Here is a 27,483-nt window from a genome sequence, read left to right as displayed (position 1 = left end):
AACTTTTAAGTTATCATGGTACAAACATTTACATTTAACATGAAATAAGACTGGGGAAAATGACTTGATCAATTATATTGTCAAAATACCAGCACCGAATATATATTCCACTTTAATTGTTGTACATAATAAATTCATTACTTTAAAACACTCAGCAACATAAATGTACATGAATACACAATGCAAATGATCATAATAGTTGATTGGGTGTTCCATACAAATTAGACAAGTTATGTTAAATGCATAACTAAAAAATAATTTGGGGTTGGATTTTGCAAGCCCCATGAATTTTAATGTCATACACAAGGAGGTTTTGGGGAGTGAGTATGGAAAAACCTGTTTGTATAGTTCTATCAAAATGTTGATTTATATTGAGGTCAGTTTAAGCGCCACTAATAATCTATCAGTCACAATAAATGTGTATATTTAAACAAAGTGATTCTGGTGATATTTTAATTGTGGTAATGTTCAAACTACCCCAGCCAGTCTAGCTCTTGTTTTTCAAAAGTTTAAAAACAGGTTAAGGATGTCTGTGAATATTGAAAGAAAATGTCTGTCTCCATCAGGATGTCCATATGTGATTATACAAAAAAATCCTCCATCCCTTTCTCCTCACCTCTCTCTTTGTCTAAGATGACGTCCAGCTGTGTGGATGTGTCACTGTAGTACAAATGTTACCAATTTGTTCTCTATCGCACACAAACAGAGTCCTTTTGTTCCCGTTCTCTTTCAAAGGCCTCTCTCTTTCAAAGGCATAGGGGTGGTGCTGGGGCACAATAACCGAGAGCTGGGTTCAATCCCCGGTTGTGACTCCTACTGGTTGGTTAGGGCACCTGCATGGAGCGCAGTTGGAGCTGAGGGGCTTGTTATGCCCTTCTGGTGTTGCTGACAATGAGGAAGACACATACTGTATGTCTGAACAACACTAGCACAAGAATGGACAAGTACTTTTTGTGCTTGGTGGGTTGTGTCTCCATCGGGAATAGAACAACGGGTTGTGGGAGGAGGAGGAGGAGGAGGAGGAGGAGGAGGAGGAGGAGGAGGAGGAGGAGGAATGGTTAAAGGGAGGCATCCACTGGAGGCAGTTAGATTTGTGGCTTGCGTCAAAAGCGTAGAGTGCCAGAGATTAATTAAACTTCCCATTTGGGAGGTGTGTATATGTGAGAATGGGTATGAGTCAGAGTGGTGATGAGTAGGGGAGAAAACATGTTAATTGCCTTCATGATCAATGCCATATTACTGGAAAATAGAATTTTACATAGCAAACGGCCCACCTTCTGCTGCCTCGCTAAGAAAGGACAAAGTGTTAGATCAGTGAAGGAAAGCTATGTGATGAGACAGAAATGGCATGCCTCATGTCTGCGGAGAGTGCACGTGCATGTGAACTTGGTTTTTTGAAGGTGAGTTTCTTTGTGCATGAGTATATGTTTGCCTGGTTGATTCCTTCTCAAAGCGGGTAGTCTTTCCCCGCCGCAGGGCCCACTGTGTGTGCTTTTTCAGTTTAACCCCTGACTCTCAACCCTGCTGTGACCCCAAGCTGCTTTTGATTGGCCTGAGACTGTGAATTTGTAGGCCAGGAAGGAAGATTGGGGGATACCCGTCCTAACAGCCAGCAGTTGATCAAACATGCTCATTAATACAAACATGCATGGGCATAGACTGGGTTCAAAATTGGGGAATTGGAAAGGAGCACACATAAGACCTTCATGTAGGGCACATAATGACCCTTTAATTGTGAATACTTTATCATTTTGTGATCAAAACTGTTTCTAGTACACTTGACTTTCACATCATAAACGAAGCACATAGACTTGTTTGTTTTCTAATTGGACTCTGTTGATTGGCAAAGTATTGTACGTGCTCTAAATATTTGTTTCCCATTATTTTCATGCCACAGACCATTCCTGAAACTGGCCTTGTTGTCAGCCCGTGTGTTTGTGTCAGTAGACACATTGATGAGACAATTGATCCAGACAGTCGTCCTGATTACAAGGTCAAAACTTGAAAAGCTTTTTGCCTCTTCTCTGTCTTTTTCAACATTTATCTCCTGTCCCACTGGGTCTGACTCTCTCAAAAGCTCTTTCAATGTTTTGCTTCATGATTAGGTTCAAGACTGATTGCAACAGCCAGATCCGAACACAAATAGACACACCCTCAAACTGCTCTCGATGTTGCGATGTTGATTTAAAGGTGTTTTCTGAAATGGCAAAACAGAGAATGAATGCTGCAAATAGATGCAGATTGCAGACAGCCATAGATTTCCATAGCTTTTAGGTCATTTCCAAGGTCATTAGTCTGTGACTGACACTATCTTTTTGATCATCACGTGCTGCAGCAGCAGGTGTGACATCATTCGAGGAGATGGTGGCAGAGAAGACAGCTCCATTTCACAAGTTGAAAGTATACCATGTGACTCACAGATAACCTTTCAGCATCCCCTGTGTGTGTATTTGCTCAAATCCATTTCCTGAAATTGGTTTACAAAACTTATGATGTCAGCAAGCCTTTTTATAATGTCTTCTTAGACCTTGTGAGACCACAAGATTACAGTACCATATCCCCACAGTGTATGAATATATAGTTTCTTCAGCCACTTATCATATTTATAGGTTTTATATTTATAGGGTCTTGTCATTACTGTTCTGCCTCATTCTTTATTCTCTCTCACTTTCTACATCAAGCAGACTCCTGCTACTGTATGAGGAGGGCATCCTGCTCCAATGTGATTATGTATGTCATAGTTGAATATAGCCATATGTTTTTTACTGATAATAGTAGTAGGACTCAATATGGTACGTATATTCAGATAGTATTGGCCGCAAATGCACTTTATTCATAGATTCAATGACCATTAGGTAAAATATGTTTTTCTCTAGCAGTTATTTTACTTCTTTTGAGACCTTGCTAGCAGTTTTATTCCTGGCCACCTGCCCTGTTTGGTTGCATATTTATTGCTTATTATATGCTGATTATGTGCAGCTGTATTGTGCAGTTAAAGCCTAATTAAAAGTATTTGTGATGCTAATTATGCTTTCATGGCTGTTGAGAGAATCTTAACAGAGGTTTTTCATACTGTTTCACCTCAAGAACTGAACCCAGAGATGAAGCTTGAGCCTTTGATTGCTTGGGCCTTTAAATCAAGTGTAAAATAAAGACAGACAGAGAGAGATAAAGGAATGAAGGGGCCAGGGGGGCGGCCGGGTGTGATTGTAGAAGTCAGTTACGCAGCTTGGTCCATGGGAAAAGAAGAGTGAAAAGAAGTTGATATGGAGACGGGGAGCAGACAGTCATGGAGACAGGGGGTAGAGGGAGAGAGAAAGAAAGGGATTTGAGGCAAAGAATGAGTGAAACCTTAGTACCTGAGGCGTGGGCTGAGGCCTTTAGCTGCTGGTGCCAGAATGTGTTTTTACGAGCCTGCGGTCAGACAGAAATAAAAGGCAGCCGAGCGGCTGAATGGCATCTCGCACACACACACATGCACACATGATTCAATGGCCTCTCACAGTTTGGTTTTATAATGTCACAGTTATTCAATGTCTCAAACCCCCATAATGCAGTGTGACTGAACAAGCAGCACACTCTCCTCAGTGGTACGGATGTAGGGAGTAAGAGAAGGACGAGAGGGAAGGTTTGGAAGGGGAAAAAAGGCATTAGCAACACCTCTACACTCCTTTTAATGATGCCAAGGGCATTTTAAGACATTATTTTATGTTCCTTTCAGTCATTATATAGATTTTATGGTCAGTGAGTCCAATCATTTTGACTTTTTTTCACAATCCCATTTGTATTTTTTTTGTCTTCTTGCTCCATCTATGTTTTTGTCTTTTTGTTTTTTTTATTACCAGTAACTAACAATGCACTACGCTTCTCTGATTATTATAACAACCAACCCAAAAGAGTTTGAGGGTTTCAACACATACTGTAAATGCCAAAAAATAGGAGTAAAAAAAACATCAGTTATAAGTCATTGCTGGTAGAAGCGGTTATGTAGGAGAGTGATGAATCAGCCAGCAGAGGTTATTTCAGGTTGCTCTTGTAGAGATGAGATTGTACATTGCAATGATCTTGTTGTAGCAAGAGACTGAAAGAGGTGTAAACCATCAAGCCTTCTTTAACCTAAAATATGTGCAGAGTGTGAGGGGTAGTTGAAAGTACATACAAATATTTTGGGATCAATCCTGTCAATGTGTAACATATCCCTAAAAGGACATGTGCTGGCTCTCCTATGTGCTGTATAGAACCCAGAGTGCTTCTCAGTGCCGTTGCCATGGAAATGCCGAACAAATGATGCTGTTAAAAAAAGACAGAAAAGATTTAAGATTTACACAAATTTTTGTATACACTTCTTCTCAGAAAAATAAGTGAAAACAGTCAACGGAGAATCACAGCCCCTAACCCTCGCTTTACTGAAGCTCAATCACTCTTTAAGGGAGCTTAAAAAAGCTCTGTTGATGCTTTGAGAATGTGCAGATATTCTCTACAAAAAGGCTTAAAAGCTTCAATTCATTATATGCTGTACAAACATGTAATACAGCAGCAGTAGCACGACTGATGTTGCTCAGTACCACGGTCCCCTACACCCACACATATGCATGAGAAATATGCTTGTTTCCTCTCTTCGATTATTTCTCTCCATTTCTCTCACACTCACACGGAAATACCTTACAAAAGTTTGCACACACACACACACACACACACACACACACACACACACACACACACACACACACACACACACACACACACACACACACACACACACACAGTTATATTTTTACATCATATCCCGTATTTACTATAGCTGTTTGTCTTATTGAGCTTTCTGTCAATGAGGTAAACAGTCTGTGTGTGTGTGTGTGTGTGTGTGTGTGTGTGTGTGTGTGTGTGTGTGTGTGTGTGTGTGTGTGTGTGTGTGTGTGTGTGTGTGTGTGTGTGTGTGTGTGTGTGTGTGTATCATTGTTCTGTAGAGGTTTAGAGGTCAGTGTGTGAAGAGGGCATTTCATCGGCATATTTCCCCAAGGTCCTTCCCCATGGCTCAACTCAATATACAGTAGACACGGGTGAAACTGACCCATGTCAGCAGTTTGTACAGAAGTGTATTGTGTTGGTGTTTACATACTTTGAATATAATGTCCATGAATGAGATTATAGGTGATTTGATTGGTTGTCTGTGTCTTTGTATGTGTTTGAGAAAGATACAGAGAAGGAGAGAGAGTGCATTTAGTTGAGATACCGAGGGATAGGTTTCTCCCTTCGGTGGTAAAGTGCTTTCAGCACTGTACTACTAAGGGCTATTGTTAGAGTTACCCATGACCTGTGTGTGTGTGTGTGTGTGTGTGTGTGTGTGTGTGTGTGTGTGTGTGTGTGTCACTGTTTGTTTTGTAGAGTGTATTGGCTGTTTGTAAGTGTAAGTAAGTGTAAGGTGTTTCCCAGACTTCTGGCTCTAACTATAAAATAAGACTGTACTGTACCATATAGTTCACCTTTCACCTTTCACCTTTCATACACACGCACACACACACACACACACACACACACACACACACACACACACACACACACACACACACACACACACACACACACACACACACACACACACACACACACACACACACACACACACTCAACAATACTCAAGCTACCCAAAAATTCATTTTCAGTTCCTGATGTGAAGTTAATCCTCCTTAAAGTGGATCCTTAAAGCAGTTGTCAAGCGTTTTGCAGGTGGCCTGAATGCTAGGAAAAAAGTAAGGTGAGAAGGTTCTCTCTTAAGGGAATTTAAAGTATTTCTTATTGTACTGGTAGAGTCCGCCTTTGCTGCCCCATATTCAAATTGTGTGTTCAAGCAAAAGCAATTCACAAGAAACCATTCAGGCACGAATGTGCAACATTTTCCGCTGAAATGTAGTGCAATAAGATTAGAAAGTACCTACATAAAATACACGCAAAGTTGTACTTAAGTGTACTTATTCAGTTTGTGTTTTTGCATACATAGACGAGAGGCATTTATCGAGGTGAGGAAGGTGACTTCACCATGGAGATGTTACACGTGATGAGACATGTTTTTATGTTAACATTGTGTGTGTTGTTTTGAGAGTAAAACCAACATAAATGGGTTTATATTGTACCATAATTGACAAAGATTAGACATAGATGTACACATATTGATCATCCAGGCCAAACGACACATCGCAGTCAGTGCAAACCAAGGGATTTTCAAAAGGGGGGAGAGTGAGAAGGATCATGGGGGACCCAAAGAGACCCTTTAAAGATAGAGATGCCACTTCAGAAAACACTCAGCCCTTACAAAATTGAAGGAGGAGATAGGGGTGAAGGGCAACAATAGATATAAAATTTCACACAGAATTAGTTGATGGTGTGTCTGTGTGTTTCTGTCTGTCTGTTTGTATCTGAGCGTGGATCTGTGTGTGTGGAACTAGTGGTGTTTAATTTGACCATTTGCCAGCTGGAGCCTGGATGTTTTTCCCTCAGCTCCAACAGTTCGATGCTGAAAGACTTCCTGGTTTTAGATAAGGTATTACCCATTTCCAAGCAACACTAGGAGGTTGTTTACCAGAGATTGCTTTAAATAGATAGGCTTTTTACAAAAAATATAACACTCACATAGCAGCTCTTCACTGGGTGTGTTTTTCTGAGTAGAAGAGTTTTGTCTGTAGTCATTCTACTGTGGCACTCCTTTTTCCCCTTGCTGTCTCGTCACTTAGTCACTTTCACTTTCACTTTCACACACACCCACACACACACCCACACACACACACACACACACACACACACACACACACACACACACACACACACACACACACACACACACACACACACACACACACACACACACACACACACACACACACACACACACACACACAAACACTTTATACCTATTTTCACATCATTCCCTGCAGGGCTGCCAGCCATTAATTGTGTCCCAGACTGGGACCAGTAAGAAAGTGTGGCTGGGATTTCTGGGTGTAAGAGAGGCAGGCAAGGCTGGGCACAGCTCTCTCCAGAGGAGGAAGTTGCTCTCTCATATCATTGCCCACATCCATCCTCAGAATAATCGTCTAAATTCACTGCTGAGTTTTTTCTGTCCCTGAAGATGTTAGTCATTAGAAGAGAATTGCTTGTTTCTTTTAGGTTTACTTCAGAATAGCACAATCAGTCCTCACACTATTCTGCAACAGCGCTGCATTTCCTATCTCTTGAAAGCCTTTCTTCATTCTCAAATGTTAGGCTCTGTCATCGCTGCAGTCAGGGATTTTGATTCAGTTTTACAACCTAGAAAGACTGAATGTTCCAAAGGATGTCTTTTCTTGGCATTAGTGCTGCTCCCTTTGTTTCTCTACAATAGAACAATATCAAAAAAGACAACTTAGCAACAACCTAGCTTTGTTCACTTATTTGTGCCCTCAATTCAATTGTGTTATTTTCCCTTCATCTGTCCTTTTTTGCCTATTTTGCAATATTTCCCAGTTGCAAATTTTACCATATTTATTTAATCACCATTTCAGCTCTGTTTTATTAGGCTACCATTTCCTCCGTTTGAAAGGCTGCATTAATTGCTTGATTTATATTGCTGTGTTTTTCATGAAGACTTCTCACAGCTCTGAAAATATATGATGAGATAATGAAGAAAAAAAAAATGTGTTTGAGAACCGAATCCCTGCATGCAATATGTGTGTATAATGTTACTAGTTTAGCAGTTTGAAACTGCTATTATAAGAGGGATATGATTTTTCGCTCATAATATCCAATAATATGTCTCAATATGTTTCATGAGGCTGTATAAGTCAGCACTATTAATCTCGCAAATTGTTTTGTCTCCTCAGTTGACGTCGGAGCAGCTAGTGGTGCTTTTGGAGCTTCTGCTGGAGGAAGAGGAGCTCAGCGTGCCCACAATGCTCGCTCTGCAGAGAACTTACAGCCTACAGAATCAAGATGCTGAGGTACACACACACACACACACACACACACACACACACACACACACACACACACACACACACACACACACACACACACACACACACACACACACACACCTAGATAAGTGAGCATATTCATCCAAGCTCCATGATCCCTTCCCATAATGAAATGTAGATAGTTTCTTCCTTCTTTCCATCCCAAGGCATACTGCTTTGTAATGTGTAGTAAATTCTCCTGTAATAGCAGCTCTCTTCTTTACAGCCACCATTACTGACTAAATCCCACAAGAATCCGCTTCATGTTTTTAGTACTGCAAAAAGTTCCTTAATGGTGCTTTTAACAGTGTTTGTGAGTGAGTGAGTGTGTGTTTCTTATCCATGTTTGTGCACTGCAGCTGTATGTGTTGGCAGCTGAGGAGTTCTTTACTGTACAGCATGAGTGTGAAAAAGCAGCTGCAGCAGAGCTCTTAACTGTCCACACTAATTTCCATCGTTAACACATGGCTTGTCTTGAAAAGAAACATTTGATACATATTTAGTCCATATTATATATATGAGCTGTTTAGTTGGGGCAGTAATGTATATAATTGAGCTCATATGTTCTGTTGTCTATGGCCGATTGAGCGTGTATTGTAAAATTTAAAAGACATCTAAAGTTTCCATTTCTCCATTTGAAAGGTATTAATCTGATTTATACTTGTGTGTTTCATGAAGTATCTACAGCTCTAAAATATAATGGATGGAGAAATGATAAAAAAATATGTGTATAAAACGATCACTGCATGCAAATGTGTATAATGTAATAGTTAGCAGTTGTGACTATATAAGATGGATAGACCATAATACACACTAGATAGTTCAGTATGTTTATAGGCTGTATAAAGTCAGCTTTATCTGATTGGTCTTGGTCCCTCGTTGACGTTCAGGGCAGCAGTTGCAGAACAGCTTTGCTGGGGAGAGGAGCTGGTGCCCATAATGCTACGCCTCATTCACACGCTGCGATGCTGAGGTCCACCACGAGCACACTCCCCTGACGACATTCACCACCCCTAACTACATACCAACAGCCACACCAGCTGATAATGAGCATCAGTATACTCCGATGATCCCCATAAATTGAAGTATCGGATCATGTTGTAACTTCTCCATCCCAAGGACCCTAAGGATTGTTTAAATGATTTTCATTCAAACTCTGAGTTGGGGCACTAGTTCAAGTTCTCACCTATTAGAAGTAGTATCTAATGTGTCAGTTTATCAGATCAGCTAAAGTTTGTTTCAGTGAATCTGTTCTTAATGTTACTGTTGTGCATTTTTTGCTAAATAACTTGGAGGTCAACAAGCCACATGGCATTTCTCCTCGGGTCCAGCTTTAGGTATGGGCGTCTTTAGTCCGACTTCCTGGCAAAAGAAAGCAGATCCTCATCTGCAATTTCCAGGAAGAACTTCAGTGTTTGCTAAAAATACACAGGGCCATTATGCACCAAGTCATGCTTGGACACACACACACTTTCTCTCATACACAAACATACACACTCCTGCACACACCTGTGTAAAAGCAATGGTCCTTGTCCTAATGTTAGGAATCTCATTCAGAAGAGGTTAATCACCTATGTCTCTCTTTATAAATGTGGCCATTTATTCTCTTCCCTTTCGCCTTCTCTTGCTGCTGCTCGGATCTATTCATTCTCTCACTCAGCCTTTCTAAAACTGGTACTGCATACTCTTTAAATGAATGATTTGTTTAAAATGCTTGGACAAACAAAAGACTGAGTGCAGTTCATCCTGTTAAGCCATCGCTGTTTACCTCCTGGGGAATGAGAGCTTTTCAGAGTGGATGAATGCTTTAGATTTATCAGTGATGCTTAAGTCATCTGAAGAGCGCTGAGTAATACATCGACTGAGAGCCTTGTGTGATAAAACTCGACATATATTGCCTATTCTATAATAAAATTATTATCGGTGCATAGAGCAAAAACTCTCCTTGTGAAGATTTCATATCACATAAATAATTGACTTTCCTGGTGAGCTATTTCATCTATTTTATAAGCTTTCTCCTCATTACTTTAACCTAATCTGGTGATGTAAGCCCAGTATGCTGTTGCATATTGTTTCATCACATTTTATTTGCTAAAGATTCACTCTAAACAATAGAGATGCATTTAGTGTGATATGTTGTGTGGTGACTGTGATAAAGACGCTTGTATCTGTGTTAAAGGTGCTGAGAAGATGGCGTGCAAGCTAAAGATTCTGAGTGTATGATTTGCGTGAGCATGAACACGATAGCGAAATGAAATATGTGGCTGACCACCAGTGTGCGTGCAGTGGGACTGCTTTGTGAACGGTGTGAGTGACCATGAATATATGTGTGAGTGCGCCCGTGAGCCAGAGCATGTGTTTGCATGTATGAGAGCGAGTGCATGACTTTTCCCATTCCTTTCATATGAGCCTCATGTGATGTGAGATGCTGTGTGACTCTGTCTGTGTCATAAGCATGAATGTGTGTGTGTAGCTTCGTGAGAGCATTTCTGATTTTGTGAGAGTGTAGCTTGTGTGTGCTAAAGGCCATCTGTCGGTCAAGCACACAGGACACATTGTCTGTTTGTGCCCAGGTTAGGCTTTGCTGGACCACATCAAGTCTGGTTCCACAACAACATGTGGAGTGGAGAAGAGAAGAGTTATTAAGAATATACCAGGAGTGTCTAGAACTAAGTCAACTCAAGTTTATTTGTTTAGCCTTCCATCCATATGACAGTCTCAGTAGGATTCATGGAGTGTGAACAAAAACAGGTCCTAAAGTTAACTACAAAAGCCCCGCAAAAAAGGATCACAGAGGAGGGAACCCTCAGCCAGGCCTAATAGGTGCCAGTGGGCAAGGACCAGAATAGAAAACAATAATGGCAGCTATAATGACATAGTTTCACGGATCACATGTGAAGTAAAAAGTATACCTGAAACAATTATTAAAAATACGTGTTGATTCATTTTATGTCAATAACTTATCCATTATTAAACTAAGTAATATTTAAGCAAAAATTAAGTCATCCCTTTGCCAGCCTGCAAATGGGGACAGTAGATTGAATGTTTTTGGACAAAATACAGAATTTGTAGGCATAAGTCTGGGATGGAGGAAATTGGAACTGGCAAATTAATCAGTTATGTTTATAAAATGTTTTGTTTCACCGCTAGTTAAAAGGGAAGTAAAGGGGTTAATTAAAAAGGAATGTGCCGTATTTCTGACATATGTTTTACAATATTATAATATTTCCTGTCTTTGGCCAGGAAGTCGGTATATGAGGATGTGTTTGTGCGTTCAGTCTAATACACAGTATGTAGACACATTGAGACCACTGTAACACTGCATTCACATAGTGTGGGCCTATTTAAAAGATTCTTTGTTTTGTCATGGTAGGTGCGAGCACACACGGATTGTGTTAGTGTATGTGATGGAATCAGTGGCGGTGCAGGCTGAAGGAGGGGCAGGGGTGCAGCAATAAATGAAGGAATGTCACCGTGTTATTGCATGTGCTGTCAGAGAGAGAGGCCCAGCGAGAGGAGAAAAGGGGTAAGGAGAGGTGCACCAGGCAGCTGCTCTACCCCAGGGCTCTCCCCAGGAATGTTACCAAGCACAGGGAACAGCTGCCGGGGTTACACAGGCCAGAAGGGCAGGGCTGGCACCCGAGGGCACACATACTGTACACACTTGTGCACACATTCATGAGATCATACACACATATCCTTGTTGGGCATGTTACACCTAGCCTTTACTCTTCGCTTTTTGTCATGTCAGATTTTGGATTTTTGCAGCCTTATAAGTAAAATGAGAAACAGTTTAAAAGGTTGGAGGAGGATTTTAATTTGGACTAGAAAGCCTTTGCGGGAGTAATTAAACTCATGTTTATTTAGAAGGTTCCAGAGGTAATCTGAGGATTTAAATGTTGCTGTTCTCAATGGAGCATTACTCAGTCTTCCTTCTCATGCAGCATAATCAGGTGGAATGCATTACAACATTTTTGTCACAAATTACTATTAACAGGGTGAACCCCGTTAAAAAAATAGGGTTTGTTGGAAAAGAATCACAAATAATTGTTCACTGTACTCTCTTAAGGACTAGTTTATTGTCCTGAGTGTGTGGAAATAGTTGTGGGAAAAAATGCTTTAAAGTAGTGACAGCGCTTTAAAAGATTTTTCATCTAGATTTTTTATCGCTCTTCCGTCTCCTCTATCATCCTGTCTCCTCCACACTAGTGTATCCATGTACTCATGCACTGCGTATCTATGCACACGCACGGACACTCACGTGCACGCTCGTAGTAGATGATGAAGGGTGATGGCTGTGGCAAGGCCCGAGCCAGTCTCTGATCTCTCCTGTAACCGCGGCAACAGAGCTCCTATTGATCCTCTGGGAGAAAGGCCAGGCATTAGCTTTCACACACACACACACACACACACACACACACACACACACACACACACACACACACACACACACACACACACACACACACACACACACACACACACACACACACACACACACACATACAGTAAACACATAATATACAGTGTGTGAGAAAATGAATAGAATCTTTTAAGAAAAACTCTGGATTAAGACCGTTTCCTTTCTAATACATGGTTCGTGTCAGATAATCCTACGGTTCTGATGAATCAATTCATTGTCAGAGGAGCAGCTCTCAGCTTTGTCTCTCAGTTTGTCAGATGAGCCATTTTTTTTCTGCAATTGAGAAGCCTGTTTTACTCAATCTTCTCTCTTTTCTCGCTTCCGCATTGGTCCAAGTCGACAGCATTGTGCTGGCGTTTTTGCCAGAAGTCTTATACAACTTTTTCTACGTTGTCTCAGTTTCAACATTTTAACCAAACAAACACCTTTTTAATTCCATTAATAGTTATTATTTTCCCTCTGTTTTGGTTTCCAGGTGCAACATCGCTGGTGTGAGCTGGTGGTCAAACATGCGTACACTCAGGCTTATCGAGACGTGGAACACTTTCTGGTTCATTATCAGGTAAATAGACTCAACTGTTGAACGTGATGTCCTGTATGATACAATGAAAGTGTTTTAAAATACAGCTTTAGAGAGAGAGAGAAGCCTTAACTCTTTTAGAAAAATAAACTAAGTGATTGTGTGTGTTTGTTCTAGGCCATGGGTGTGTATCTGTATGGCGAGCTGATGGTTCAGGAGGACCCTCAGCAGCAGGCTCTGGCCCGTCGCTGCCTCTCTCTGGTCCAGGAAGAAATGGACCAATCAGCACGCAGAGTGGTGGAAGAGATGGTCCTATGATGTAAGAGGTGAAGTCTCAATCTCAGTTTTCCCATGACCTTGTGTAAATTCTGCAGTTTATCATGCTGTTTTATGTCCTTGGTAGTCTTTCAGTAAAACTGAAATGCACTTTGCTATTTTTTTATCTTGTTCATTGCACTTTTATTACTTTCAACATTTCTGCAATTAAGTGGGATTCTAGTTTCATCATCATTTACATCAAGCGAAAATGTTTATCAGACATGTAAACAAAACATGTATGTAAGTTTTGTGTAGGTGTCCTCTTGTTATTTTTCATACGTTCTTTATGAATGAATACACAATAAAGACAACATTTCTATATCATATCTGACCTTTCAGTCTGAGGTGGCGACCGTAACAGGAAGCATTGTGTTGGATAGATCCTGATTCCATGTTTCCCAGCGGACAGTCCATATTCACTTGGCTACCTATACTTCACATTCTTCTCTGATCCCATTGAGTGTGTGTGTATATGCACATGTGTGTGTTTGTAGACTCAGAATGGGGCCTTTTCCGTGGTTTCACAGCAGCGCCATCAGGCTGTGTTTGTCAGGGAAGGAATTTGGGAATGTGTTCCTCAAACAAACGAGACAGGGAAGAAAGAAAAAAGAGCGAGAACGGGTCAGCAAGCGTTTTCTCAGAGCTCAGGGCAGGCTCTACTCCATGTGGGGTGATTTTTCATCCTGTTGACCCTGGAATTCCTCCTGTGAGTGTATACATAACCGCAACTATCACCTTGAGGTTTTTGACAGTCAGGAAGGTTGAGGGGTTTATTGGTTGTCACGTTTAATGAAGGGAAGGAAGAAATTTATGGCTTAGACAGACAGACAGAAAGAGAAGGGAGGAAGCGAGCGAGCGGAAGGGAGGCCTAGAGTGAAGACAGGTCTCTTTGAAGCTGTTGATCTTTTCAAAACAGTCCTGCTATTACTGACACTAACCTTTGAATATTAAGAGCAGGCAATTAAACAGATCTCAAGCTCGACAATTGAACTATAGTAACCCAATTATTCTTGAAAGTTTTTAAGGATTACAGTAGTGCACTATGGACGGAATGCTACATACTGTTTATACCCAACACTTTTTCCATAAACCCCGCCTTTCCACAATTCAGTATTAGGCTTAACATGGTGTCTATGACCTTAGTCCATGCAGGATGCATCAAAAAGAGGTGTTAAATGCTTGTCTATGTCAACCTGAGTGACTTATAGCACTAAATCCTTTTTTTAGGCCGTGACCGAGCCAGGCTTTTATCTTCTGAACAGCACACACACACACACACACACACACACACACACACACACACACACACACACACACACACACACACACACACACACACACACACACACACACACACACACACACACACACAGTTTTATGCATTTACGCAGGATGTGAAAGGCTTTCTAGACAAGTGCTCGGCATCTGGCTCAGTCCTGATAAATCTCTCTGACACACATCCACACACACACTGTATGTAGTGTCTATCTGTGTGTGCCCCACATCTTTTGTCATCACCCTTCACTCCCTCACAACACCTCCCTGTGAAGCCTCACTATGAGTACAGAAGGACTGAAGCAACCAAAACCCCTTAAAAAGAATAGCAGAGGGAAAGCATTCAGAGATTTTTATTTTAACTTTTACTATCGCTTCCCATTGGACTGAACCAAACAAGCCTCTGTACACATCAATTGATCATGTTGGTCAAGCGAGCCCAGGTCCAGATCTCCTTCCAATTAAAATGATGGATGAAACCAACTCCTTGCTGCTTTTTCATACTGCTCTGTGGGGAGATGGATTTATGTTAACTGCTCAGTTTGTGTGCCCTCACCATCTTTTCCTGAGTAGAGCAGCCCTCCCTGTACCCTTTACACCCTAATGTAACACACACACAAACACACACACACACACACACACACACACACACACACACACACACACACACACACACACACACACCAGAGTACAGTGGGATTAGGCTGAGGCAGGCTGAGAGGGTTTAAACTGAAAACAACATGTCTGTCAAGGCGCACTCCCTGCTCTGTGTTTTTAAACAAAAAGAGCACACTCCTTTAAAGGAGAAGGGTGGTCTCCCCCTGTCCTTTTCTTCTTTTTCCCTCCCTGCTCACTCCCTGGTTCTTTTCTTCCCCTGGTACATGCCTCTGGAATCCCTCTTGATCCGCTTAATGAGGGGCATATCGCCGGGTTAGCCGACCGTGGCGAATAGGAGAGGAGGTGAGGGGTAACCAAGGAAAAAGTGTGAGAGAGTAAGAGAGCGAGGATCTACAGGTCTGCTCTTTCATGACTGCGCTCTGATGGCACACGCAAGGTAGTAAGGATGAAGAAAGTTCACATTTTTCACTTTAAGTGTTCCATTTTAGTGCTGGACTGAGGTTGTACAGTATTTAGAGGGAGAAAAAAAAACAGACAGAAGAGAAAAGGTCTTGTTCTTTCATGTCTGGGCTGTGAGGGTTCCTGGCGTGCTGATTTGTGACTTATGATAAAATCACATTGCCAGGGATTACCACACAGCCCTGACCCAGCCTGCTGCCATGACAACCCCTTTAACGCACACACACACACACACAGCCCCACACACACACAAACAAACCCATTCGTCCTCCAGAAACCAAAAACTACAGAAGACCTGATTATCTAAGAGTGGTGATTGTGCTTGAGGAGTTAAAGATTTGGAAGTGCGGAGAGGAAAATGGATGATGGGGGAGTCGGAGGGTCTTGATGTGGGTCTTTTGTAAGAGTCAGTCTGTTAGTGTGTGCGTGTGTGTCTACATGTCAGTCTGCCAGACAGGTTTTTTATCCTCTCTCTAGCCAGGCACAGAGCTTAGCTGATTGGTGAACAGTGATTGATTTCCTCTTTGTTCACAGTGGCTAAGTTCTGCACCTGAGGAGAGCATGACCCAGACAAGCACACAATGGAAGACAATGAATGTGTGTGACAGAGGAGAGAACATAAGTGTTCCTTTAAGTTTTTACAGTGGTGGCTGTGTGTGTTTGTGCCTCTGTAAACACAATTATCTAATGTGTGTTTATATATTTCAGTCACCAAAGTCGTACCCCTCTGTCCTCTACTGTTGTTTTGCTCCTGCCCTGATTCTGCTGCATCCTGACCTTTTCCTTCTCTCTGTTATCTCATTTCATTTTTCTCTTCCCTATCCTGCATTACACTCAATTGAAATAGCTCTTTCCAGTCTCACTTGCATGTCTATAAAACTTTAAGCTGAGATCCACCACTCAGAAGAATTAAACACACACGCCTCCTCACAAATTCCAAATGTTTTTTTACTAATGAGCACGCTCTACGATCTCCTGCTCTGCCTGTTGTTCTTTGCCTCTTCTTTCATCTTCCTCTCTACTTCCACCTCTCTGCCTCTGTCTCCTTTCAGTTACGTAGCATGAGAGATAATGCTGCAGATGATGCCAGTTTTCATGCTCTGTAGTTCTAGTGAAGGTGAGAGCCAAGTACCTCAGCAGAGACACTGTACTACCAGTGCTAATGAGGCCTGGGGAGACCCAAAAGCTGCTGACAGATATTTCATCAATGTGGGAGCAGCGGCCTCCATCATCACCACCTCATCATCACCCACCTTCATCTCCACAATTCCTATTTCTACACAGCAGACACTGTGTGCACTTAAGTTATTCTACATACTTGATCTAGCTACTGCAGGCATAAGAATTTGCATAAAGATTGGAAAACATATAGCTTGACTACTACAATATACGTACTGTAAGAAAATCTGCCTATCAGCATCACTAAAGCTTATTTAATTCACGTTATATCATGTTTGTTGACCAAAGTGTGAAAATGAACACGTTTTACAGGGACTAATGTGCTGAACTTAACTGTCTGAGTGCAGTGACTTGCCACTATCCTTCTTCATATGTTACGCAATTATTTTTCCAAAATGTTAAAATATGTATTTAAGTTGACAGTTTAATGTAGATAAAGCATGGTAACTGGTTTAAAAGCTTGACATGGCTTGCGGCATACCAGTGCTCGATATCATCCTTTAAGTACTAAAAGTGCCTTAGGTTTTAAACTTCAAATCACTTTGGCAGTGAAAAGTGCCCTCCGTGCCTCTCCAGCTGATATGTATTGATTTGATCTAATCTCGGCCCGAGGAAGCGAAGATACAGAGATCCATAAAGCAGACAGATTCCCACTGAACACTTTTTCACAAAGTGTAGAGGGAGACAAGACTGATGCATCAAAGGAGGAAAATCTTGCAACGGTTTCCGAGCTTTCCTTCATTCAGGGATTTCAGTTTCACTTTATTTGGACAATTATGTGTGTTTTACTGAGCGATATAAGCTTTATTGTTTTGTCTCAGAGAAACAAAAGGCTGCGATCCTGTAAGGCACCCACTGACAAAGAAGGAAGCAGAAATGTTCACTTGGTTCACACCACACTGTTAGTCTAAAATAACACTGTTCTAAAATAAGGGTTCTCAAATTAGTCGAGATGAGCTTTAAACATGAAAAACCATTTAACAAAACAAGGACAAACTTTCCCAGCAACATGAGCAGGTTTATCATGCGTGTCTTTATTTAGCATTTCACAGGCTGCCAAAAACAATGATCAATAAATCTCAGTCTGTCTCACTTGTCCTTAGAAATAGATTTTTTTCAGAACTGTTATACAACAACAACAACAACAACCTCAATTTGCATCTTCCTAACAAACAAAAGTTTCTCTAAAAAAACACATTTTTGCTGCATTATTCATCCAAGCTGTCAATAACTCAAGCTGCACTACATACAAAGAATAAATCATGTATGGATGAGACCTTTAAGTAAAATGTACTGACCTGCTGTAACTCACTGATGTGTGTGTACCCCACTGTTATTAGTGCTAATTTGAAAGCAAAGCTATACGTTTTTGGACCGATTGCTCCCTAATCAAAACAGTGGCAGATGGATAGAAATGTATTTTAGGACTGTTTAGTCTTTTTCGGGCGATCAGTATATGAGGCGTGAGGAAGTATTATAGCACTCTATATTCAAAACGACAAAATGGCGACTATGCGAGGACAGATGTGTGAATTAGAAATGAGGGCCATGTGGAGCATTCCATTTTTAGATCTAAATTTAGGGCCTGTTAAAAGAGTAATGACCATCAAAGGCCTGTAAAAGAGAGGAATTGCCATCAGAGCCCATATCTAAAAGGTGATTTATTACTCTCTAATGGGAGGGAAATGGTGTTCGGCACATCAGAGGACAAAGCAACATAGTATAAAGACACTGAATAGAAAGGTATTCGGCCCACGTCTTCTTTTCTTCATGCTCACTTCACTTAACAGTTTCTTTAACCTCAGGAATATTTGATAGCGTTGTTGTATTAGATTATGGTTGGCAACTTTTTCAATTTTGAGTGTAGCAGTGTGGTGTTGCTGAAGTTTTAAATATATCGATCAAGTTCTTCACCAGCTGGTAAAATCCCAAAATCTCATCGGATTAAATGAACCTACAGTAGTGCAGTTTCTTGTGGGTTTGGCCAAGTGGAATGCTGCTTGACACGCAGTCAGAGTTGGCATTGCTTTTTGAGTCATTACAAACCAAAAAAAAGGAAAAACCATGTGTTCGATGCTAACCAGTGCCTCGTGAGAAAGAGAGATTTGGGCTTGGCCTCCTGTGCCTACTGAACTGATAATCAGTCCTACAGAACCACTGGCTCAGTTCAGCAGGAACAGGAGTCCAGTCCTCTAACCACCCACCAGGACGCCAACAAAAGCACGAGTCTCAACTATTTTATTGGACAAATTAAGGATTGAGGATTTTGTTTCCCAATACCAATTATCCATGTTGGTACCACAGTTTTCATTGGATTGGTTTTTGATGTATTTATCGGTATAAAGACAAACTGTATCAAATGCCATGCATTCAAGTTAAGAGTTTCATAAACACATCTAACAGGTTTGGACCGTCTTTGTAGAGCCAGGTGATGAATCATTTGGTTCTGGTATTAACCTTCACCATGCTGTACTGAATATACAGTATTGCTGAAACAATTCGTCCATTCATGATAAGTTAATCGGCAGACAATGTATTGTAAATACATGTGATGATCAAGTCGAAGTAATTTGCCGATTTGTCATTTCTTTTCATCTAATCTGGATTATTCGACAAGACCAGAACGCACACAGTATTTTTAGCAGAGATACCAAAAGTTATGCCACAGGATATAAAAATCTCCCAGATGTTCTGTAATGCTCTAATGTCTCTCTCATCCAGATTTCATCTGCAGACAGAGATGATAGGAGCTTGGCACACTCCCATCCGGGTACGAGGGTCCAGCACTCACCTCCTTTTCCTCTGTAAGAGACGAGACGCTGCAGAATCACTCGACAGTGTGGACACCAGAAGGCTCACTCTACAACCAAGGCCAACTGGCAGTGTTCAGAGCACAGCAGCTCTGTCCATTCAAGTCCAAAGAAATAACGTTCTGTGAACAAAGTAACAATACAAACTCTTTCTATAAAGATGCTATGTTGTTTTACGACATTATTGCTGTGGTATGAGAGCAAAATGACATCATGTTTAAAATGATAGAGGGATATTTCCTGGATAAAAACACTGCACAGCCATCGTTGTTTAAAGATCCTGAGCTGCTGTGTTTAAATGAGTCTCACTGTGTGTGTGTGTGTGTGTGTGTGTGTGTGTGTGTGTGTGTGTATGTGTGTGTGTGTGTGTGTGTGTGTGTGTGTGTGTGTGTGTGTGTGTGTGTGTGTGTGTGTGTGTGTGTGTGTGTGTGTTTAGTCTGAAACCATGGTCTGGTTCTTAAGAGTTTAGACAAAAAATACTTTCAGGTGAGTCGTATTTTTATACATAACAAATTACTTGTGTAATGACATTGGAAAACATGTGTAAATGAAGTTTTTTAACAGCTGTGTTAAAAAATGATCAACTTTGGTACATTGAAGTGAAAAACATTTTCATAAAATAAACACTTTTCTAAAGCATTCATTGACGGAGGAAAACCTGGAGTTGTACAGCCTGCCTACTCAACAGATTGTATATGCTAGGTTGAATTATTAGAGCCAGATACATTTTTCAGAATTCATAAACACATGATTATGTATAACGTATTTCTGCATAAAGCATTGGTCCTTTGATCCTGTCATAAATAAAGGTTGAGTGAAATCCAAGTCATTTAAAAAACCAGGTGATAATATGTTTCATTTCTGTATTAAAAAAGTCACTGCACAAACTGTGAACTAATGTGTGATGCTTAACTACAACTTCTCCAAGAGGTCCGACCTCAATAAGAACATCCTTCTATTTTATTCAAACAAGGGGATATCATTTTGGGAATTTTGCTTTTGAATCGTCACACACACGTACGCACATAGCTTCAGGAGTAGTTATAAAGAATGTTCAGTTGTAGCATATGTAGGGTAAATGCAAAGGGTACATTTAAATGCCTGCACTTGAAACTATGGATCAAATGAAAAGATGAAAAAAGAGCCATTCTCGATTTATTTTGTATAATGAAGCAATAGGAAACCATAAAGAGAAAGAAGTGACATTACATTTATTATCATATTTACAGAACAGTTGGAATAACTTATCAATACAAACATTTGAACACAAAGCATTTATACAAAGATTGTGTACCTGGCAACATTTTTCCTTTTCTCCGAGACTACAGTCTGTCAGTCAGCATGTGTAATGTTAAGGATTTTAATTGTAAGCTATACGAGTGGGAGGACTTCAAGACACTGTACGAGCTGCTGCTTCTTTATAGTGTGATCTGTCACTGCTTAAGTGTCCATGTAGTTGTGTTATGTGTTTGTATTTTTGTGTGTGGTCTGCGCATATAATTGTAGCTTCTCCACATAATCTGTCCCCGCTGTGCTGTTTTGACACACTCCTGTCACTGCACCGCAGCATATCTACACAAGATCCTGGCTATTTGTCATTCTGCAAAGGTGCCTTGAGAAAACCCTGCATCGAGGATGAACTCACTGCTGCGTGGTTCTGTGATTAATGTTTGTGGGTGAGTTTGGTTCGTGGCAGGATTCAAAGTTGCACACATATGTGTTAGTGTGTTTTGAAATGCCTTGATCCTGAGATGAACTCTGTTTGTGTCGCTTGATAAGCAGCTATCTTCGATGAGTCTGAGCTCCAGTGAGCTGAGAACACGCACCGCTTCATTAACCAGACCAGAACGGTTCACCACCTGGACACGCATAAAGACAAAAAAATATGCTGGTTATAGTAAAGCTTTACCAGAAAATGGTAACTTGAAAGAGCATTACTTTAAAATAAAAGGGGATTGTGTGACACTGGGGAAAAGCTCAAGAAAGGCTATAAAGTGAACCTCGAGGTAGGATTTTCTTTGCTTTTATAAGGTCAGAAATGAACATCCATTCGCAAGTATAAAAATATATAACAACATGTACACTGAGTGCATATATATGCATGACTAACCCTCGGATGTGTGGAACATGATGAGATAATGACTGAAAACAGATTTTGGGTGGACGAAAAAACCATCCTTTCCTCACCGTTTGTAAAATCTCTGACGACCCATTCAGCGATTGTTGGGAGAAAACACAAAAGTTGAGTAAGAGTTTGAGGATCAAAAAGGGCGACGGTGATGTTTGCTGAGGTTTCAGGGACAGCAAAGTGATCAATGATTGCACGCGGTCAACAGGAAAAGGATGAGCTAAGAACGAGAACAGTGAGCGGAGGTGGTCCCATGCTTCTTTGGCATGAACCTGGAAACACAGAACAGGATGAAGTTATTCACAGCGGATATGTTTATCCACAGTCCAGGCTGGAATCAAGGAGAATTGCTTTAAGTATCTTTCCTACAAAACAGAAATCAATACATTAGTTAATCACAAATGAGAAACAAATTCATTGTTGATGGAACGATCGTAATGGGGGAGACGGCGGCGACGACAGCGAGTCTCCCAGGTTATGAGAGCAGACAAACAGGAGACAGAAGGATGAATCTCAGGCCAGCTGGCCAGACACTCACTGAGGAATCAATACTCCATCGCCCTTTTCACCCGGCTCCCCTCCCTCATCCGTTTCTCTCTTACTGTCTCCTTCTCCCCCTCTCAGATCATCAATAATTTACCATTTAATGTGTTATTCTTCTTTCTCTATACTTGTTCCATGGCTTTCAACTACAACACAATAGGCCAGACAGCAGACCATTCAACGTGTTATGTTGTTGAGTAATGATATCACACATGCTATAGATTGACTATCTGGATATATTCACACTACTTCCTTCTCTAGTCTGACAAACAACGCTCAGCACATCAGTATCAGGGAAAGGATTTTCCGGTACTATACGATTTGATTTGGTTTTGATTCTTTGGGTCACAATTAATTTCAAACTTGATTACCAAATAAGTATTTTACTTTAGTGCACACAGATGCTAACTCAAAACAAAAATGATGACTTTTGTTCATGCTAAACTTCACTCAAAAGATTTTCAGTGACTTCCAAGCTCAGGTTATACATACAAAGGTTTAAAGACCACTATACCTTCTTTATGAGACTGGGAACAGTAGTGTTTGAAGCTCAATGTCAGCATGCTTACTCGCTTACAGTGGCAATGCTAACATGTTTTTGTTAAACAGTTTTAACGTTACTACTGTAATTAGCACTAAACTCAAAATACGGCTGAGGCGATGGGAATGATATTAGGTTTGTACCATAAATTAAAGTTAAAATGTTGAAATATTAATGATACTACAGGAGAACTCGGGATGAATCCTCTGGGGACCATGAGTGTCTGGAAAAATTGACCAATTAGATACAACAAAAAAAAAAGGAATATTATCTTTTATTTATATCGTTTTAAAATATTACCAGCTGTGATGTTCTGTGGTGCCCTCTTTTGGTGGGGTGGTGGTAGAAGGTGAGCAGCCACAGGAGGGGGCCGCAGTCCTCAGGCTGCAATGTTGCCAGCAGCTGGACAGCCACCTGCACCCAGTGGGCACACTGGATCAGCAGGTACCAGGCCTCAAACACCCTGAGGTGCCCCCTAGAGAACAGCACAACACACACATAGAGAGCTCCCTTTATCCTGACACTGGGCATCATGGGAGCTGAAGGACTTTTCTGTATGCGGGACTGTCTGAGCACACGGCAGTTACTGTGAGAGAAAAAGATCTTGGGGTTGTTTGTAGAATGTGTATCTGTGATACTGCAAGTAGACCCTTCTCTTCTTCTGTGCTGCATGAATATTATACTATGAAAAAAATAACTGAATAATAGTAAATAAGTAAGTAATAGTAAAAATCTGCCATTAACTTGAGAATAATAAATATATATTTGCCCTACTAGCATTGAAGCAATTTTGGAAAAAAAACTAAGTGTAGTCAAATCTGTTATTTTCTTTTCTATTTCAGTTTGCAATGGTGGGTTATAAACGAACTTCCTGAGTAATTAGGCTTGCAGTGCTAAAAATAGGTTTTAACCTCTATTAACTAATGTGTTTTGGGTGGTCCAATGTATTTCATAAATAGACTGGCACTTCCTGGTTTTCCCAAGCTAAGGTATTTGTGAGAATATGTACAACTTCCTCCAACTCAGATTCCTGCCCTGTTTTAACACCTATATTTGTCACACCAATCGTTTACACACACATTTTTTATTAAAAAAATAGAAAAACAACTTGAAAAAAAGGAGGGGGGGGGGATTCTAATACATGTTAACAAATTACCAATGAAACCAAGTAAAGTTGTTCAGCAAAGTTTTAATGAAATAATTTGCTGTTGAACCCCTTCCCACCCTGTAATAACAGAGTGGGGTCATTTACATGATAAGAGCTTTTCTAATGAGCCACAACTAGAGTGGCTGTCAGTAATATTAATTTTCCCACAGACAGGGACAATGGATGATCAAAGAGACACAACGCTTTTATACGAATCTGATTCAAAATTCGATACTGAATCTCATTATTACTTCTCATTTATAATACTTCACACTCTTCTCTAGTAGTCCCGTCAGAACCAAGTGAGCCAACGCAAAAGTGAGAATGAGACTAGTTTGAGGTTGTCAGCCTAATACGCCTTTGGTTGTGTAAAAGTGTTTTACTACTTATATATACCCTGGGTCTCTCTTTCTTTATGCCTTTAGTGGAGCCATAGCAGATTTGAACAGCTGCAACAACAACTGTAACTTCAAGGTAGAAGGGTGATAAGAATCTCTCTTTCTCAAATTTCCATAATACCGTAGTTATGCCTCTCTTCCTCATCCCCCTCGTTCCCCACAGCTCCTGCATACGGGTAGCAGCCCTCCTCTGCAGAGCCCTGGCAGCTGCATCTTCACTGTGAGCAACACAACATGCTATTTCTCCAAAGCTGGCTCAGAACAATGTTTTGGGAGTTTAGCTTGGAGCTACAGAAAGAGCAGTGGTGGGAATAACGGGCCCAGTTAAAAACCGCAGCTGAAGGGTATCAAGCCAGCTCTCTCTGTCTCTTTGATATCAACTGCTTTCTGTTTTTTTTAGTATCCTCTGTCCTCTTTTTCTCTAAATCCATACAACCAAGGCTAGTCACTCTCTCTTGTTTTCTATATTTCATAATAATAGGGCATGTTTTCCTCCTCTGGTTCTTCTTCGGCATTCCTTTTCCCGCTTTAATTGGGATTTTGTACCACCTGATTTCGCAACAGCTCTCTCATTCCCAAGCATATAGCCTTTCATACGCGGTTTGAGAAGCCACACACTGCACCTGGAAGGACCTCTCTGCTGTGGGGCAACGGGAAAATATCTGACTAAACTTCCCCTCAACAGAAGCTAGTAGAAATAAGAACCCAACACAGGCATTCAGTAGAGTGGTGAGGGCAGACACACATGAACACATTCTCTCTGTGAATCTTTCTCACTCTAACCTGGTGCTTCCGTCTGAATCGCCCTCCTCTTCATCCTCAGTCAGTCTCTGTAATGAGCAGCTGAGCCAGTTCAGGTGATGTCGCCAAGCCTCCTGAGGCATCTCTGTAAGAACCGATTCAGGTATACAAAAGATATAAGTGTTACACAAAGAAGAACCTAGACAATCGTCTAATTTGCACAAAATTCAGTCAGCTATCTAGTCATTGTGAAAGAAATAGTTCAACATTATGGAAAATACATTTACTTGCTTCCTTTCAAAGGGTTATGTAAAAAGATGCCAATCTCATATTCGCGTAGCAAATATAAAGCTAGTGTGTCGAGTTTGTTTAATCTTTGAGTAAAAGTAACAGGTTTTGGTTTAATGTTCTGTAATGTAAGGGACTATTTCTTTCCCATGCACACAACACTTCTTAGTTGTTGCCTGACAACTTCAAGTTGGGGACAAGACTCCAAACCACAATAGCTGCTAATCTTACTCTTATTATTTCCACTATTGATGAATTTCCCAATTATCTTTAAGACAGAGAGCCCAGTTATATATCTTTTTTTGTCCACTTAATAGCGAAAAATCCATACTGTATTTTCTTTACAATTATAGAAAACTAAGAAAACCAGCAAATATTCAGTTATGTTTCAGTCATTAGAAAAGATTTGTTTCAGCTTTATTTTACACTGGGGTTTCGTTTGTATTGAAAATAAGTGAGCTATGTGATAGTGGCAGATTTACTTGACTTTTGACCAAACCAAACTAAATGTTTTCTCTTGTTCCCAGGCTTAGTGCCGAGCTAAGCTAAGCAGCTGCTGGCAGTAGCATCTTATTTGTTGAACAGACATAAGTAGGGCCTCTTTTTTCCAATATAACTCTCAGCAAGAAAGCCAATAAGCAAATTTCCCATAATATTTAACTATGCTTATGTTACAATGCAGAATGCTTCTAAATTCAAGACACATTTACAAAGTGTAGCCGTCCAGAAGGTACCACAAGTTACAACTTCCCAAACATCAGGCCAAAGTATTTTCCAAGTAGAACTGAATTGAACTACTTGAAGTTCCTGTTTTCCAGCTATTATGTTTTAGTGCTTTAAAAGGGTCAGAGTTTTTTTTGTCACATGCCACATTGTTCTGTGGAAAAGAACTCCCCTACCACAAACCCAATGTTGTACCAAAGCCCTGCAGTGTGATTGACATGCACCCTTTACCAAATGCTTTAACAATGTCTTAATCTATAACTCTTTACAGAGGAAGCACACGTTATGATAAAACTCAAAATGTTTACTTTTCACAGTTTCGTTTAGGTTAAGTTTCTAGTAAAACACACACACACACACACACACACACACACACACACACACACACACACACACACACACACACACACACACACACACACACACACACACACACACACACACACACACACACACACACACACACACAGGGTAATAATTAACTCTGATTTCTGGCAGGGCTCCAGTGTGTCCCTAAATGGCTCCATTCATGTAAATCATTCCTGCCTACAGGCCAGTCTGGGCGCACACTGATAAGCGCAGCTCCTCTGTGAACCTACACTCACCTACTAAGCGTCCATTAACAGTAAATATTTCCATAGATAAACACTGGTGATACATTTTCAGTATACATAATATATTTTCATCGTAATGAGAAGAAGAATACGGTGCATTAGTGTGTTTGTGTTACACTATTAATGATCTTAGTTATACAAAACAAATGTAGCTTGCACAAAACAGGAAACTCAATAAACTTAAGCATATATTTTATATGATTACCAACACTGAGTATAATAACTGTTACCACATTATGTCCTTTTATATTTGACATAAAACACTAAACACAGTGGTAATCTAACTTTAATTGATTCACAAGAACAAGACACACAAGAGCCCATTCACTCTGAAGCAGGAAGACTCTGTTGACACAAAGTTAAAGAATACCTGATAGACTTTCATCTATCAATACGGGGTTTGTGCATTGTGTGAGAGTTAAATATCTAGATACCTACACACACAGGCACACACACATGACTACGTGGATGAGTGTGTATGCACACACTGACCTGATGGCCAGGTCCAAAGAGGAATCAGCAGACTCTGAGGTGACTGTGGGAACAAGGCCTTCAAAGATCCACTCGTCTGAACAAACACAAAGCACACATTTTCCCGAGCTTCATAAATATAAATCACTTTTACCTTGAACTCATACACCAGTGCTCTGAAAGCCTGAAAAATGACATTTTGAATGGTAGTCTGTGTAACAGTGATACAGTAGGTGTTAATGTGTAATGTAGCGTGTAATAGGTAGCGTTTAGTGCAGTGTGACTTCAGCCATTAACTTCAA

The 27,483-nt window shown here is 40.6% G+C and overlaps 2 protein-coding genes across 3 annotated transcripts in view; one reads left to right on the top strand and one right to left on the bottom strand.

The window, feature by feature from the left end:
* The window catches only part of aopep (aminopeptidase O (putative)), a 65,515-nt gene extending 45,041 nt beyond the window's left edge, over nucleotides 1-20,474 (top strand). For both annotated transcript variants that reach the window (XM_063897981.1, XM_063897980.1), the window contains 4 exons: nucleotides 7,854-7,970; nucleotides 12,884-12,970; nucleotides 13,106-13,254; nucleotides 19,499-20,474. In XM_063897981.1, coding sequence (XP_063754051.1) covers nucleotides 7,854-7,970; nucleotides 12,884-12,970; nucleotides 13,106-13,246 — 345 coding nt within the window. In that variant the 3' untranslated portion in view covers nucleotides 13,247-13,254; nucleotides 19,499-20,474. The remainder of the gene's footprint in view (nucleotides 1-7,853; nucleotides 7,971-12,883; nucleotides 12,971-13,105; nucleotides 13,255-19,498) is intronic.
* A 309-nt stretch (nucleotides 20,475-20,783) lies between these two features.
* Nucleotides 20,784-27,483, bottom strand: part of fancc (FA complementation group C) — a 28,829-nt gene continuing 22,129 nt past the window's right edge. Inside the window, 6 exon segments of the mRNA XM_063896484.1 lie at nucleotides 20,784-21,250; nucleotides 21,252-21,446; nucleotides 21,775-21,987; nucleotides 23,100-23,274; nucleotides 25,128-25,230; nucleotides 27,203-27,278. Of these exon segments, the coding sequence (XP_063752554.1) occupies nucleotides 21,176-21,250; nucleotides 21,252-21,446; nucleotides 21,775-21,987; nucleotides 23,100-23,274; nucleotides 25,128-25,230; nucleotides 27,203-27,278 (837 nt within the window). The 3' untranslated portion in view covers nucleotides 20,784-21,175.

Source organism: Eleginops maclovinus, chromosome 12, assembly GCF_036324505.1.
Source record: "Eleginops maclovinus isolate JMC-PN-2008 ecotype Puerto Natales chromosome 12, JC_Emac_rtc_rv5, whole genome shotgun sequence".
Lineage (NCBI taxonomy): Eukaryota > Metazoa > Chordata > Actinopteri > Perciformes > Eleginopidae > Eleginops > Eleginops maclovinus.
Note: the sequence above shows the minus strand (reverse complement) of the source record. Positions and strands in the feature narration are given on the sequence as shown.